This window comes from Salvia miltiorrhiza, chromosome 2 (assembly GCF_028751815.1).
Source record: "Salvia miltiorrhiza cultivar Shanhuang (shh) chromosome 2, IMPLAD_Smil_shh, whole genome shotgun sequence".
Lineage (NCBI taxonomy): Eukaryota > Viridiplantae > Streptophyta > Magnoliopsida > Lamiales > Lamiaceae > Salvia > Salvia miltiorrhiza.
This window is the reverse complement of record NC_080388.1, coordinates 73160185-73178266: the sequence shown is the minus strand read 5'-3', so window position 1 is coordinate 73178266 and position 18082 is coordinate 73160185. Positions and strand designations below refer to the sequence as shown.

General features: G+C 36.5%; 2 protein-coding genes across 2 annotated transcripts; one reads left to right on the top strand and one right to left on the bottom strand.

The window, feature by feature from the left end:
- The first annotated feature begins 2407 nt into the window (after positions 1-2407).
- LOC131009179 (basic leucine zipper 61-like) lies at positions 2408-5407 on the top strand. Its single transcript, XM_057936425.1, has 5 exons — positions 2408-3122; positions 3283-3373; positions 3498-3624; positions 4799-4976; positions 5099-5407. Exons 1-4 carry the CDS (start codon positions 2518-2520, stop codon positions 4945-4947), a joined length of 972 nt encoding a protein of 323 aa, XP_057792408.1. The 5' UTR covers positions 2408-2517; the 3' UTR covers positions 4948-4976; positions 5099-5407.
- A 1980-nt stretch (positions 5408-7387) lies between these two features.
- LOC131009178 (uncharacterized) lies at positions 7388-10376 on the bottom strand. Its single transcript, XM_057936424.1, has one exon. The coding sequence runs from the start codon at positions 10160-10162 to the stop codon at positions 7550-7552; it is 2613 nt and encodes an 870-aa protein (XP_057792407.1). The 5' UTR covers positions 10163-10376; the 3' UTR covers positions 7388-7549.
- Positions 10377-18082: the final 7706 nt, after the last annotated feature.

The following is an 18082-nucleotide window of genomic DNA, read 5'->3' as shown; positions in this document are numbered from 1 at the left end:
TATAAAAATGGTTCAAGTGAGTTCATGTAAATATGAATCATTTTTCAGTGTTTAGATTGTGAAAATTTATGGTGAATTCACGACTTTTTTGAATAAATTTGTGGTCTAGAGTTTGAATCCTGTATATGGCTATATAAGAATCTATTTTTTAAATTTACTATTTTTTCACAAAAAAATTATATTGTTTCATCCCAAATTCATAATGAACGTACTTTATGCGATAAATTTGGTTTGTATTCATCATTTTTAATTTGGAATGAATTAGACATAATACAGTAGCTTGATTTATAGACGAATATTACATGATTAAGAATCCTTACCAATGGCATAGTACAAGAAAAGGTAGGAAAATAAATAAATATTTAATTGGTTGGCATTTTTTGGATTTCAACCAAACAATCTCACATTAGAATCTCCACAAAGCGATACGTGGTAGGAAAACCATGTTGGGGTTCACTTTAGTTGCAACATTTGATATAAAATATATAATGACTTAGATTTCATATCTACCTATTATGATTTTTAAAGATTTAGGACTCTTCACATATTTGGTTTAATTGCTTAGCATGATTAAATATTCCGAGAAAATGTTCTAAGAATAGGATTAGAGAATTCCTAGCTACAAAATGAAATGCCTTGTGGGTATTTGTAAGAATTAAATAATGAAATATTGTTGCAGATTTTTTTTTTTTTTTTTCAAGTTCATAGTTGGTATTTTTCTTTCAGTTAATATATTTTATGGATCGTTTGTTCTAAAATAAAAATTACTTTCATAATATAAATTAAAAATTATTTTCAATCCTTAGACTATAAAGATTTGTGGTGAATTCAAATTCATTACTTTGTTGGACAAGTTCAATGTTTTGGATTCGAACTTATAAGAAAAAAAAAATTGAATCCATACATAATCCACATAAAATTTGTGAATTCGTAATTTATATTTTAAAAATAATTTGTAACCCCTTAAAAGCAAAACCACCACATAAATGCATTGTCTTAACTTCAAACAAGTATAATGCTCAACTTCCAAATCCCTTTATCATGAAGACAAAAATACCACCTCTAAAAACAGACAAATTTCCCTTTCAAATTCGTATGATTCGCATATAATTATCTTCCATTGTTTTCACAATTTTTTTATACCTTTATAAAATCAAATAACTAATTAATCTAGCACTTAACGAGCCTTGTTTCAGAATAGTACCACCTTACAAAAATTAAAGAAACATATACTTCATCTAGAAAACTGAAGAAATACCATTAAAAAAATTGCATATAAATTATTGAACTTTTATCAAATTTTCATTTTGCACACGAACCTTAAAAGCTTTATTAAAATTACTCAATTACTTATTATTTTTTTCTCATTTTACATATTCGTTCATTTTTCTCATTGCAGTTACATAAATACGAACATGTGGAAAAATAGAACTGACATCGTATTGTATAGTTGGATGTAAATGACATCATTTCATGCTCAAAACTTGGCTAAATGGGCAAATATGTAAATCAGAAAAAATTAGTAATTGAGCACTTTCAATAGAAAATTTAAAATTTATACATAAAATAAAATTTTGTTAAAAATTTAGTAATTTATATGCAATTAACTCTAGTATTGTACTCATATTTGATTTTACGTTGATTTCGAGTTAGGCCAAGAATGCATAAAAATTAAAGAATTATACAAATATAAGACAATCTCTCAAATCGTGTTAGACTTGAATCAGTCGTGTTTATTTGCATCTTTTAACTAATCATATACTCCGTCAGTCCCATAAAAATATGCATAGTTTTTTTTTTCATTTGTCCCATAAAAATATACATAGTCCATTTATAGTATAATTATCCCACTTAACATCACAATCAATGTAAGGCTCTTTCTCCACTCACACTATACTTTACAGGATTTTTTAAAACTCGTGTCATATCATACTATACATGTTTTTATGGGATGAAGTGAGGACGATGTTTCTCCAAAAAAAAATTAAAAAAAAAGGAGATAGATTCAACGGTGATGGAGGGGTGGAATGAATGTTGATGCAAGATTGATCCAACGGCTGAAGAAGAGAGAGGTGAGAAATGAACAGTGAAGAATGTTGTCTGAAAATAAATGTGTATAAAATTAAGAGAGTGTAATAAGGGCTGGAGGCCACAAGGGCACGTGCTTTCTGATTCCCACTCAGTTTTAGTTAATAAACTACTCTCACTCATACCGTTGCGACTCAACCCCCCCCCCCCCTCCCCCACCCCACCCCCCACCCCAGCTGTTGATAGCTGTCCTAATCTTCCCCCCCATGTGACCCCACCTTCATAGACAGTAAGAAATTCTTTTTTTTATACATATATATTTTTTGAAAGATAATGGGAATATTATTATAGAGTTGTGAATTGATTGTGAATGAATGTGATGATGATGTTCTTGTGGCTATCTTCTTTTCTTGAAATATATAAAGAAGTGTTAGAAAATGAAATATTTTCCTTTTTGCATGTGGTTTTTGTGTATATATAAGGCCTCTTATGTTGACATGTTGTAGTTTGGCCTTAGCATTATTATTTCCTTGGCTTGGTGTCATCATGGCTCAATTACCTCCCAAAGTGCCTACCATCACCCCCAATTGGGCTGACTTCCCCCACCAAAAAATGGAGGGTTTGTCCATCAGCAACCACCACAACCACCCGATGTGGGTCGACGAGTTCCTCGACTTCTCGTCGACCCGCCGCGGGTCCCACAGGAGATCGATGAGCGACTCCATCGCCTTCCTCGAGGCCCCCATGGCGGAGGAGTGCCGCAGGTCGTCCAACTCCTCCGCCATCGACGAATCCGCCGCCGCCGCCGCAGTCGATTACCACCACCGCGGCGGCGGCGGCGGCGGTGAGGGTTTCGAGGGGTTCGACGACGACCAGCTCATGTCCATGTTCAACGACGACGTGGCGGGCGCCTCGAACCCCTCGTCCCCGTCCGACCACAACAGCAACAACGACGGCCCCTCGCCGCAGGTGCACCCGAAGAGCGAGCCGGAGGAGGACGACGGCTCATGCAAGTCCGACGGGCTCAACGGCCTTTACGCGACGGCGACGGATAATTCCGGCGAAAGGATCGCCGATCCGAAGCGGATCAAGAGGTAACTAATTAATTAACTACTCATCATCATTCCATTTCCACACACAAACACACACTGCAACGTATATGTATGTATATATATCCACATTGTATCTATATATATATATAATGCATGAAATTGAAACTAATATACAATAATTGGAATACCATTTTTTTATCAGAATTTTGGCCAACCGGCAATCTGCGCAGAGGTCACGAGTGAGAAAATTACAGTACATATCTGAGCTAGAGCGCAGCGTTACTTCGCTTCAAGTAAGAGTGAAGCATTTATTTTTCCCACATGCATTAGCATTACACTGTAAATTTTACTATATAGTATTTATTTCTTCTTGGTTGAATTGAAGTAAATATATTTTAATTTTGGTGAATTAATTAGGCTGAAGTCTCAGTGTTATCCCCACGGGTAGCATATCTGGACCACCAACGCCTCGTATTAAATGTTGATAACAGTGTTCTCAAGCAAAGAATCGCAGCTTTGGCTCAAGATAAAGTCTTCAAAGATGGTAACTTTTTTTCAAAAAATTAAATTATTAAATGTGATTTCACGTACATAAATCATCATATCATGTGCTCATTACTTCATTTAACTATATGCATATTGCATGATTATATCTACATTTTTTTTGTTTCATATAATAGCACTAATTAGTCACTATATGAGATTTTATGTTACATTTATGTTTGGGGTATTTTGTAATTTGGAATTACTTTAATTTCTAGTGTTCTTTAGTGTAAATTATTCCGATAAATTTAATTCAGTAAAATATAGGGATTGGTTATTATAAGAACAATAGTTATCGTGAGAACGTGAGAATACTGCATTGGGCATACAAAGTTACTGCATTCGTAGTGAAACTTACTGCGTTCGAAAAAAATAAAATTTTCGCTCCATTTGGAATTCGAACTTAGTGTTGCGTTCGTAGATCATCGTGATTGAATGGTTGAAAATGGTTGTTCGTCGTCATTTCAAATAAGGGTTCTTATTTGAACATATATGTCCCATCTACACTACTTAATACATAGTATATAGTAAGGATGTGTAAATGTACAATAGATATTATGGTGAGCAGCTACACCTATCTTTTAAGGCAAGATAGATCTTCACGTGCATGTGATATATACCAGAGCTTCAACATGGGAGAATAATCACATGATGGATCCCATCTCCTTTCTTCATCAATATTATTAATTACACAAATATAGATTTATAAAAACAAAAATAAAAGGCCAAAGATAAATCCAGTACCTCTTTAATCTTGCTTTCGTTTGCCTAAAAAATACAATAACAAATCCTCTCTAGATTCCAAATTCTTGCAATAATTGGGTTTCTGATTGACACATTTTTATTTAGCAGATGCCTGTAATAAATGTGACAGCACCAACCCCTTTGCACTTCTTTTCTATATATCCACCAAATTACTAGATGCACTTTGAAAAACTGTTATTATTCCAAGATTCATTTGATCACAAAATAAAATAAAAATTCCAAGATTTATAACCATGTGAGGATTGAATAGTTGTTTTCTTGTCATGATGATTTCCATGATACCCAATTTTAAAAAGCTTAAATTATTTTGGATATCGTATAAATTAGAGATGTCAATCGGGCCAGATCGCCCTAGACCGGCGCGTAGTAGTTAGTTATAAAATGATTAATTTATTTGTACAATTTTGTAGCTCATCAAGAAGCATTGAAGAGGGAAATTGAGAGGCTGAGGCAAATATATTATCAACAAAACATGAAGAAAATGGAGAATGGCACAGTGCCTAATTCACCATCAAGAGTTGCTGACACTAATGAGCAAGAGCAACTAACAGTCAACTGACACATATATGTCACACATTAATTTCTAAGGTACTATAGTAATTTCAATTATTTTATATATTTATCGCGGACACGTGTTTTTTAATTCAAAAATTTTAGATTCGAGTTCACTCTCACGTGAATTTTAAAAATTTATTTATCCTTGGATGCAGGAAAAGCACAACCAAAAAAAGGGCAGGCTTTGTGAAATAGAGTAATCAAGTTCACAAATAAGAAGCTCTTATTTTTGTGGGCTTAGGAAAAATCTCTTTTCTTGGCTTAATAATTAGTAGGGAGGAGTGTGGTTATTTAATTTCATTTGATTTGATTTATTTTATTATCAGCCAATCATCAAATTTTATTCTTTAGAAGCATGTCAGTTTGTTGTAGAAGATTAATTGGTGGTGGGTTTGTGTTGGGATGTATGTATAATGTATGTATTATTATATTATTAATATTAATATTATTAATGTACTACCAAAGAAGAGGTTGTCAGATTTAGTGGTCATTTGATGTCAGAATATGGCCACTTTTTTCTGTTATTTTGTTCTTTCCCATGTCTGATCTGATCTGCATATATTATTAATCTGTTTGTTCTTTTCAAGAAAAAGAAAAGGAGCAAATACCATTTGTAAATATTTATCTTTGACTGTAATCATCAATTTGGGACCCTCCATTTTCTACTATTGTATTAATTGAGTATTTTTTTTCTTTAAAACCACGAGAGAGATATCTAGTATATAATCAAATAAGCAATTTACAGGTACGTGAGATCTTTATAGCATATAAAGATAGAAAATTATTCACGCGTAAGTGAAATCACTATTTACATAAGAATGAAAAAATTACCCAGACACAGGCGAAATTAATCACAATGTATGACACTTCTTTTTGTGCTATAGGGTAGAGTTTTAATAAATTTGCTAGTTATAGTTTATTGGTAGTGAAATTAATATAGTACTCCTTCCGTTCCATATATTGAGAATCATAATACTCCCTTCGTCCCATGAAGCATGACACACTTTTTTCGGCACGGGAATTAAGAAATTGGTATTTTGTGTGTGTCAAGTGTGGTAGGTGAAAAAGTGAAAATGTGAATAAAGGATAAATTTTTTGCCATTTTTAAAAACGTGTCATGCTTCGTGGGACAGATCAAAAAGGAAATTGTGTCATGCTTCGTGGGACGGAGGGAGTAGGTATTTATTAGTATAATCAAATAAATCATCCACGTATAGACGGGGGAGATCTTCACACCACATAAAAATAAAAAATTAACTGCACGCAAGTGGGATCACTATCCACACAAAGATGAAAATTTTGAAAAACTATATTGTACACATACGAGATTGAACATAAGATCTCTCGTTAAGAAAAATGTTTTAGGTGCTTTGTCGCATATTTGGGGTAAAAATGAACAAACATTATTTCCCAATATATGTTAGGTATTTATTTGAATTTATGGAACAATTGAAGGTAAAAAGATCAATTTGAAAAGCAAACGACAATTATGTGTAGTCGCTTTAGTTCTGACGGAGAATTATGATTTAGATGGAGAGGTAAATTCGGAGGTAAAGACTGTCAATTTTTGACTATTATACAATTCATATCATGTGCGCCAACTGTATTAACAATTAAATTTATTAATAAATAGACAAACTTTTAATCTATTATAACTTGGTCCAAATATAATTTCGATAATAATTAATCCCACGTGAAGTTAAGAATTTTTTTATGTTTAAAATAACAAATTCTATATAAAGTGATTTAGCTTGAAAATATAAATTATTAATAGATGCTAGTACAATTTATATTTATTAATTATAATTAGTAATAATTAATGTATTATGTTATTGAATGAAATAGTTTATTTTAAAAATACTTCATACTCTCACCACCAAAAGTATGACATTTTTGGTAGACAAGTGTTTAAACAAAATTAATGGCAATTTTTATGTAGTGAAGAAAATGTCTCATCGTTGTATGAAATGAGTGATTAACATTGAATTAAGGATGATTTTTTAAAAAATTAAATGATATTTATAAGGATAATAGATAAGGAAAAGATATGAGACCATAGTCTAAAAAGAAAAATGTTATGCTCTTAATGGACACCAAAAATGACAAAAGTATCATATTTTCCGTGGACACAGAGAATAGTATTTTAAATGTAAATTTAAATTTAGAAAGTTCATTTAGACTTGATTAAGCCCGTAAATCTTCAAGTATTCGGCAAATAAAATTCATAATTTCATTCAATAATAAACAAACCTTGCTCAAGTATTTGGCTCGGCTCTGTTCGATTACATTCCTAGCAATATGGGCAAAAAACTAAGAAGATATTTATATTTCATGATTAATAAAATATATAATTAAACAAGAATACTCATCATATCATGCTATCCAAGAGCTTCACCAAATATGAAACTATATCAACTCAAAAGCAAAGGGCAGCAAGCATCAAATCCATCATGATTTTTTTTTTTTTTTAATAAACCTCTAAAGCATCATACCTCCTAGCTCAAAAGTCAAAACACAGTCACAAATGTGCACATCAGAAATATACATCAGCACACCCATTAAGTTGCCCTAGATTTCTACTAAGATTAAAGATGAAGAAGAAACAATTACTCAATTGGTAGAGGCTCTTCAGCTTCAATAACTTTCCCATCACTTTGTGGAATCGCAAGATCATCTTCTGCAGCTTCAGCCATTTCTTCTTCAGCCTCCGTAGACGGTAGAGCTTCGGAAACTTCTTCAGCAGGTCCATTGAGTTCTGGAACTGGTAGAGCTTCAGCAACTTCATGCTCTTCATCTTCAGTTTCTGCGATTCTTTTCTTCGAATACGAAGCAATAAGCTTTTTAGCATCAGCCTCAAGACCCATCAACCTCGTATCAAAAAGATTGATCTTGTCAACAAATCCATCAAACCGGCCATTGTATTCCTCCTCCACTTCCCTCATCTTCTGTTCAAGAATCAAGCAATTCATCCTGTATTCCTCCTCACTTTTCCTTCGACGCCTCTCTATCTCTGCAGCGGTCAGCATCAGGCCCCCGGGTCCAGCATCCTTGTAAGTCGGCTCCTCATGAAGCTGCGCCCGTTCCTTATACTCTGCAAAGGCCTTCTTGACATCCTTCAGAGCCTTCCTGTAACCGTTCAGCACGCTCCCTATCAGATACAGCTCACGCTCAAGACGGTTAATCTCAATATCCTTTTTCTGCGTCTCCTCCAATCTGGCCTTGTGCAAGTGCTCGATCACAGCATCACGTTTCTGCAGCTCGTTGAGCAGGATCTGCTGGTTCATCCCGGACTGCTCTGCAGCCTGCTCCCTCTCCTCGTGTAACATCCTAGCTCTCTGGACCATTTGTTCAATCTGCTCCATGCACGTTCCGAAATCTACTGGCTTGTTGTCCCATGTCTCGTTGATCCTCAATCTCTTGCTGCTGTCGTTAACTCCTTGATGGTGGTAGTCGTGCTCGATCACCCTCTTGCCCAGATTGTTGAAGAAAGACGGCGTGGAGGCAATGTGCTGCACATCAGCCCTAGCATCATCCACTGAGGATGCATTGGGGAGTTGCTCCTGCGAAGCAAAGCCTATTTGGTTCGCCTCGATTGTTTGAAGATAGTTCCCAGTAAAACCATCCCCTTCTTCTAGAGCATCATTAGGGAAAACACCAAAATCATCCCCTGCTTCCTCCTCATCTTCTTCCTCCCCATCTTCCTCCCCACCCAACTGCTCTGCTTCCTCCTCTTTCCTATGATCAAAGTTAATAAATTCCTCAGTGTTTTCTGCGCCACAGCGCTGCAAGAAATGCTCATTCAGATTGTTCTTCCCACAGCGCCACAGCCCTTGCTCATGCTCATGCTCATGCTCTTGCTCTTGCACATCTCCTGCCCCCTCCTCCTCATCACAGTTCTCAGCATCCACCATTTCCACTTCCTTCACTTCTTCTTCCTCCTTCTCACCACCAAGCGTCAGCTCAGTGCTCGGCCCCTCTACGAGACTCTCAACTACATCAACCCCCGCCCTCCCCTCTACGAGACTCTCAACTACATCAACCCCGGCCCTCCCCTCTCCGAGACTCTCAACTACATCAACCCCGGCCCTCCCCTCTCCGAGACTCTCAACTACATCAACCCCGGCCCTCCCCTCTCCGAGACTCTCAACTACATCACTCTCCTTGACATTCTCCTCACCATCTCCATCTCCATCTCCCACTACCTTAGCCTCTTCAGTACATTCCACTTCACCATCCACGGGATCCCCCATCAAGAACATCTCGGGTCGCTGACACTTGATCAAGTGCTGCAGATGCGAAGCGTAGAAGCAATTTCTCAACTGACCCCCTTGCTTCAACTCCTTCTCCACCATGAACCAGATCAGCGCTGCCCAATCCACCTTCTCCGGGTGCCCTTCCTTGATCATTTTCATCCAATCCATCACCTCATTCGGCATCATCCACGTATCCTCATGTAAAAGCACCCAATCGGAAACAAACCCCACAATAAACCCTATCAAATCATCGGACAAAACCTCGCAATCCAAGTCCACCTCCACCCCCCCACCCGCATTGCCGCCCTTCTCCTTCTTCCACAGCTTCAAGTTCAACGCCCGAGCTAAGTCCGCCCTATTCACCTTCACAGTAAACTCATTGACATAACTCTTCCGCAATTTAGGGTTGTAATTAGCGACCAGCTCCGCAATTAAGTCAACCCTAATATTCCTATCAAAATCGATGTGGACAAACTCCCACAACCCTAGCTTCTTGAGAAGCTTCTCGTGGTTGACGAAATCGAGAATTTTGTGAGGTATAAAAGGGACGGGATTCAAATTCGACCTCAAATTTTGCAACTTTTCATTAATCGCTTGCATTCTCTTAGAGTTGGGCTTGGCCTTACCTTTGCCCTTACCCTTCTTCCGCTTGCTGCCTCCCCGCCGGGAGGTGGGCGACGCGAGGGTGACGTGGGGGTCCGTGATTGGCGGCTCAATGCGGAGATCCATGGCTGACGGAACAGCAGAGGCTTCCTCGTCGGCTTCTTCTCCCTCTTCGTCGTCGTCGTCCTCTTCTCCGGGGCTGTTGTCCTCCGTCGGATCGGGGATGGCCGCCGCCGGAGGGGCGGTTTCCGGGTCGGGCAGGAGGATTGGGGTTTCCTCGTTGAGAGGCGAGGACAATGCTCCAGAAACGGCGTCGGATTGAAGGGGGTCTTGTTGTGGCGGGGAGGAGGAGGGATCTGACATGGCTTATCTCTCTTCGACCTCTCCCACGCTCTCTCTCTCTCTCTCACTGCCGCTTCGGCTTTACTGCAAATTGATAGACTGAGCTCTCGCTTTTGGGGAAGAATCGCACCAGAATTGAGGGGGTTTTTTTTTGGATTTAATGTATGTAAACGACTACCATTTAAGAATGTCACAAAGAAGATGTAATAATTGTCCCATTTTTATTTTAGGAACGGAATAAAAAAATATATATATTTTAATCATTTATGTATACTCATTTTATGGACTAAGATAGTATAGTTAAAAATTAAAACATAATGATAATGGGATGGAGAAAGTATTTTTAATTCAATTAATAATTTATAGTAATACTATATTAAAGAGTGTTAATAATATGTAAAATCACAAAATTTGAGTATATTCTCATTTTAATCTTTAACAAAAGATTTTGTCCGTGAAATCATGAATTTTCGGCATATTCAAGTTTTAACCTCTAACAAAAAATTATACGTATAAATATTTGAAATTTTGATGGTTTCTGAATTTAACTATGAGAATAATATTCAGCCATATACATAGATTTAATTAGGGTATATTTCGCGTTATTGTAATTAGGGTATATTTAATTAATTTTTTTTTTTAAAATATGAAACTAGGTCGTTTTGCATTTAGTAGCAATATCGGCTAGTTATAAGTCACGTATGTGGCTGAATACTGGTCTTATAATTAAAATAAAAAATAATTAAAAGTTCATATATTTATACGCAAAATATTTTGTTATAGGTTAAAACCAAAATATACCCAAAGTTCGTGATTTTAGATGCAAAATCTTTTGTTAAAGATGAAATCAGAATATATCACAAGTTCGTGGTTTTTTACATGTCATTAACCCTATAAAAAAATCAGAATTTCAATTTGAAATCAACTTCAAATTTATTTGAAAATTGAAAGATAATTTTATAGTTATTATAAAATTCAAGATTTATTTGTAAATTATATTTTTTCTTTTTATTTCATTTTTCTTTATCTTCTTATTTTTTTATTCAAATTCTTTTTAAAAAATATGAAATTCTACTAATTATGAAATATTCAATATATATATCAAATTAAAAATCGCGATAACAGCTTTAATTTGATACTACCTACCTAGTAAGAGATGGCAAGTGATTTAATAAAAATGATTATTGTATTGTAAGTTGAAAAAGAGTTCCATTTAAAAAAATATTGTGTATAATAATAATTAATTGTATTATGAGTGGAGAATAGTACCCACATGTGATAGATAATTTTCAAAAACAAAAATACACTAATTTAACATAAATCTTAGGATTTGGATTATGTCTTTCAAATTAGAACATGATGTTGCAGCAATATTTTAGCAGAAACCTAAGATTTTAATCTCCTAAGATTTTTAGGTTTTTTCCAAAACCTAAGAATTTTTCCAAAACCTAAGATTTTAGAGATTTATAATTCCAGCTCATTTCACAAAAGTCCCATTACTCTCTCTCTCGATAGAATATAAGCAAAAATAACATATTATTACTAATCAATTCAAAATTGAATTTTCAGTGGCGATCATGGTAGTCGAAGTAATCTCCCACACGGTCTACTGCGGCTTGAACAAGGTTTAGGTAAATTTCAAGCTCATTGTTCCGATCCCCAACGTGGCCCGGGTCGAACGCGCCCGACCCGAATTCCCGCCTACACTCATCCAATTCGTGTTCAAAATCCTTGATAAGATCCGATAATTTCTCGTGATCATCGGAATCTAAGTTCCTCTGCATCGCTTGGAGATCGCGATCGATGTCGTCGTAATTCGACGAGCACGAGTCGTACTTCTCTTTCAATCGATTATCATTGGAGTCTCTGCGCCACTGCTTGAGCTGATCTCCGATTTCCTTGGATTTCACCATGGCCAAGTCGATCACGCCGTTCGTGATGTCTCTTTCATCCGAGCCGTCGTTGAATCGATGCAGCTCGGATTTCACGATATTCCAACACACGTCTGATTTCTCGGTTTTAGAGCAGAGATCTCTCAGGTATAGCTCCATCTCATCCGATCTTCTCGGTCTTCTTCTATGGCCAGCTGAAATCGGCACGACGATAGCGATGACGAGAGCGATTAAGATCATCTTTTGCCGGTAAGATGCCATTTTTTGTTGTTGCTGGTAGATATTAAAGTTGTTGCTTCACTGTTTTGATGGAATATTTTGTGATGTTTATTTGTTTTTATACTTGTGACTTGTATGTGGAGTTAAGCTTGATGTTTTCTTATTAGATGGAATTAAATTTGATGTTTAATGCTTGACTTAATGCTAATTAAGTTTCAGTTTTGAAATTTGATGTTATATCTTGGTTTTGTAAATAATTATGAATAGTATTGAGATACATATATTTATGAATAGTATACATTTTTTTTTTTTTGGGTCTTACCGAATCAAAGTCCAATATTATAGTCACCAAAATTTATTGGATTGTTAGTATAATTTTGTAATGGGTAAATTTGGTTTAAAACCATACTCCCTTCGTCCCACCATTTTAGTCCCTTACTAGTCGGTAACCCGTCGAAAATCGACAGGAATAAATGAAAATATATAAATATTTGTAATTATTCAATACATTTTTTATTTGATGATTTTTTTTCACTAAAATAAAGCATTAAATTAAATTTGTTTTAAAGTAAAGATGTTAACTACATATATTTTTACTAATATTTAGTTAAACAATTCTCTCAACTCAGAAGGTAATTGTAAGAAACTAATTTTAGACACTTCCACCAATCCAATCTGATTATGATGATTTTAGAAATTTCCGATGCTTAAAGGTCAACTTTTGTCTCCCCCTCCAAAAAGAAGAAGAAGATAAAAGTAAAATAAGCTCTATCCTATGTGGCGCAATAGAATCTCTCAATTCTAATTTTCCTCAATTCTCATTCATTCTTATTTTTTCTAAATTTTTAATCAACAAATTTCTATATATCTAATTTCGAACCTATCATCAACAAATTTCTATATCTAATTTCTTATGCATTAATTATATCCCAATCATATATATCTAATTTCGGCCTCATGCAGCCACGTTTGAGCTCTTATTTTATTTACTTCAATCTATCATCTTTATCTCTTTCTCTTGATTTTAATTATTATCACTCCATTCTATTTTTCTTCAATTATCATTCATTCTTATTTATTTATATATTTCTAATCAATTTTTACATTATAGCAAAATAAATCATATCCTACGTAGCATCATATAATCACTTCATTCTAATTTTACTCAATTCTCATTCATTCTTATTTATCTATAAATTTATATATATTATAGCAAAATAAATCTTATCCTACGTGGCATCGTATAATCACTTCATTCTATTTTTTCTCAATTGTAATTCATTCTTATTTATTTATATATTTCTAATCAATTTTTACATCATACTCACAAATTAATATGTATATATATATAATACATTTATATATAGATGTATTTACTTAAATAATTAACTATATATATATATATATATGTATATATGATTGAATATGATTTCAAATTTGACGATGTTGTTTAAAGTTTGAGACGAGATTATTCTCATAACTTAATTATAGTTTCACAAATTCTAGACAAAATGATACTTACAAGTAAGTTATAATCTTCAAGCTCCATACAAGATGATGCTCAAAATTCAGATATGGTATTTCAAACTTCAAAGAATATGATTTTCAAAATTTTGACGTTCAAATGTCGTATGTGGTCTTTAGAGCTTCATATTATTATCTGGTCTTATTAGGTTCATATGAGATGGTACTCAGATGACATATGTTTAATTAAATTATTTCTTATCCGTCAAATTTAAAGAATTTGAACAAACTTAATACTCCATCCGTACCTCAAACATCTTCCTAAGAGAGGATGACGCGAGTTTTAATAAAAGTTAGTTATGCATTTGATAAGTGAAGAATGAGTCCCACAAAAAGTGAAATTGTAAGAGTGATAGTGAAAATGGAGAACGAGTCCCACAAAAAGTGAAATTGTAAGAATAATAATTAGTGAAATTGTTTTAAAAAATAGGTTAGTAAGATGTTTTGGGAACGAACTAAAATAGAAAGAAAAAAAATGAAAATGTTTGAGGGACGGAGGGAGTAAATATTATCGATATATGATTAACAGTAAATGCGACACATCAATCGTACATCATATCATACTTGAAATTTACATATTTTTTCTTCTAAAATATTCAATCCCACATCAACTTTTTATAAACTTCATCAAATGAATATTTGTATTAAAATGTATTTCTATTATCACAACCTACATTTAATTGGCGAAAGTGATTAAGATTAATATTATTTCAAATATTGTATTACTAATTTAATTTTATCATATCAAATTAATTAAAGAAATAATTTATATATATACTATTTCATATGTTATAATAATAAAAATAATTATAAATGATGATATAAAATAATTCTCGTCGAATAATTATAAATGATGATATAAAATAATTATGATTATTCATTACTTCAAGTCAACAAGCGTAGCTATTACTCCCTCTGTCTTACTCCAAATGTCTCATTTTTTATTTTGGGTTGTCTCATGAGTGAAGGTAAAATGGAGCCTGAGACTCCATTCATCGCGCCGCCGCGGATCTGAGTCTCGCCACCCCGCCACCGGACTCCTCCTCATCCTCCGAGAAGCAGCATCTTCCAGCACGTCCCGTAACGAAGGGGATCTGCACGATACCAACCCGTTGACCGTGAAAAGGGGATCTGCAGCCCCGTCGCCGCTGCTCAGTCTGCGCGCTTTCTGCCGTGCTCGCTGCTGTCTGCGCGTTTCTGGAAATCGCAGGCCGCAAGCTGCCTCCCCCTCACGAGCCTCCAGTCCGCCAGTTTCCGAAGTCGCAGCTGCAACCGCATCTCTGCATCGTCCATTTCCTGTACGTTCCGCCTCAGTTCTGCAGCTGCTGCTGGAACAGAATCGCCTCCGCCAGCGTCCGCTCGTGAATCAAGTTCTCCTCCTTCCTCGACGACCGAATCCTCGCCCACCGATTGCTCCCGGCGCCGCCGTTCGCCGCCGTGTTCGTGAGTCGCCTGGAGCCTCTCCTCTTCGGCGGCGATCTGTCGCCGCGGGAGAAATCCAGCTGTTGTTCCGTCCGTCCGATGGCGTCAAACGGCGGCAATGGCCCCTCGAGCGTTGGTTGGTTCCCGCCGCTGTCTTTGGCCTCCGGTGGACTCAGTTCAACGTGCGACAGAGGAGCGCTCAATCTCCCGGTAGTCTCTAACAATTTTCTCACAAATTCTCCTCGTTACTCCTTGGTTGTAGGAGAGCACTCCGAGACCGCTTCTCTGGATCGAAGTTCGGGTGTTACTGCTCCGCCTTCTGGTGCGTTGCCTGCGGAGCGGATCTTCACCAAACAATCTAAGCAGCCTCAATCTTTTACTTCTCTACCAAACCCTGCGATGGACGCCCCGTCTGCTACGAAGGTCTGTGCTCTTCGGCTTGGGGGGCCGACCTCGGCTATGCCGCCACTGGAACAGTTCGACGGGAAGGGTCAATCTAAAGCACAGCAATCCAGTCGATCTTTTGCGGATACTCTCAAACAGACGAAGGGAAGTCGGCAAGCTGATGTTCCTGCCTATGACTTCACGGTTCTACAGCCTTCTTTGGTGAACGATAAACCCTGTCTTATCATTTCGGAAGGGTTTCATCAACGACAAGTGCGATCATTCTCTCATGCCCTGCATGGCCGAATTATCCTTCGCAAGGGGGATCGTCCTCGTTTTGCTGCTGATTTGCATGTCGAGTTACAGCAGTTATGGAAGCCGGATTTATCTTGGGAAATTATTCATCTGGGTAAAGGTTACTTCACCCTGAAATTCTGCTCTGCGCAAGATATGGCACTGGCTTTCACTAAAAATACATGGAAATTAAGTCCGGGCATCTTGCATTTGCGGACTTGGGTCCCAAATTTTAATCCATACAAGGATTCATCCACTAAAGTACAAGTTTGGATTCGTGTTTTTAATTTACCTCACGAGTATTGGCATCCGGAGGTGCTTTCTGGTATTGCTAGACACGTAGGGGCACCAATTGTTATTGATGGTTTATCTGCTCATGCTTCTGTGGGTCATTTTGCGCGTATTTTGGTTGAGATGGATGTCTCCAAGGCTGTACCTGATTTTTTTGATGTCAAATGTGGGGATCGGGTTTTTGTGGTCGAATTCGGATATGAAGACCTCCCATATTATTGTCACTCTTGCTGTGTTGTTGGCCATGCTACTACCTCTTGCAGGAGATCTAAAGAGGAGAGGAATGATACTGAGAGTAAGCCAGCTGGCAAAGGTACTGACCCAGCCCCTGTTCAGCAACATCGCTCCAACTGGAAACAAGTGGATCGTAAACAGGCCTGCTCTGAGGCTTCTCTTGAGATGGTTGTTTATGAGAAGGGTGGGATCCTGACCCCCTCGAATCGTGACTCTGCTCTTGGGGATGAAGAGATGGACACCTTCACGGATTCAACAAGGAAGGAAGTCGTTGGTTCCCTAAATCTTGGATCTGATGCTGCGCAGGTGGAGGTGGACCTTCACAACCCCTTTGCTGCTCTGGAGTCGTTGGATGCTGAGGTTCAGTTGGATAATGAGGTTGTCTCTGAACACTCGGTTGGTGATAACAGGGCGGACAAGTCTGTTGGTATGGAGATTGTTCCGGTGATGAATGACACTACCCGACATCCGGTGGAAAATACTTTAGTGTTAGATACACAGGTTGATATTGTCACTCTGCATTGTAGCAATACAGACATGGCTTTGACTGTGACGCCAGGAAAGGCGACAACGGAGGATCCCCCCATAATTCGCGGTCGTGGCCGTCCGAAAGGGGCTTCCAAGAAGGGGAAGCTTTCTGATTCCTCTATCAAGCACCGGCTCCGGCGTATAATCAAGAATGGTATGTCCTCGGACAAACAAGCAACTGGTCATGTCGCTGATGCTATTTTGCAGGAAGCCGTTCTTGATTCTTCGTTGCCAATGGAGTTCTTCAAAAAAGTGCAACATGCTCATTCTGAAGGCGCGGTTTTGCAAGATTTTGAGATTATTTCTTCTTCTTCTTCTGACGCTGCTCGTGCTTTGTCGACCGTTGTTTCTAAAAGATGGGGAGATTTGCTTGACGACGAAGATTCTTTTTATGAGGATGATCCTCTAAAAATGTTCTCTTAGTCTTGTTTGTTTTTCGGTTTCTCGTGGCTTCTCGCGGGTGCTTTCACTTGTTTTTGTTCTTTTTATTTTCCTTTTAATAAAATTTCTATTTCAGCAGTGGAGTATTTTGGGTTGTCTCATTCCAAATGTCTCATTTCCTTTATTGGCAATACACACTCTCTCTTTCTATACTTAATATTTAAATAATTTCCACCAACTCATTTTATCTACTTTATACACATTTTATTTACTTTATACATATTTCTTAAGTCTCGTGCCCAAAATAAATGAGATATTTGGAGCGGGACGGAGGGAGTACAATATTGGCATTGGCGCATTATTCTTGTTAGTTGTATTGGAATTTTACATATAAATGGTAAAAGATAAATAAGGTTAGGCCGAATAATGTTAATTCACACCTAAAATAGTTAAGTTGTATTTATCATAATTACTCGTGTTTAGTCATTTTCTCTAGAAATATAAGAAGTCGTAATTTTACATTGTACTTGACTTGATTCAATAAATATTGTCAAAATAATTGTAAAACAGTTTTATATCGTGATTTTCTTTCAAGTATTTTGGGGTTATAGTGGTCAAATTTAATCGACCGTCATCAATAATATTTTTTATTATTACTAGTCGGTAACCCGTCGAAAATCGACGGGAATAAATGAAAATATATAAATATTTGTAATTATTCAATACATTTTTTATTTGATGATTTTTTTTTCACTAAAATAAAGCATTAAAT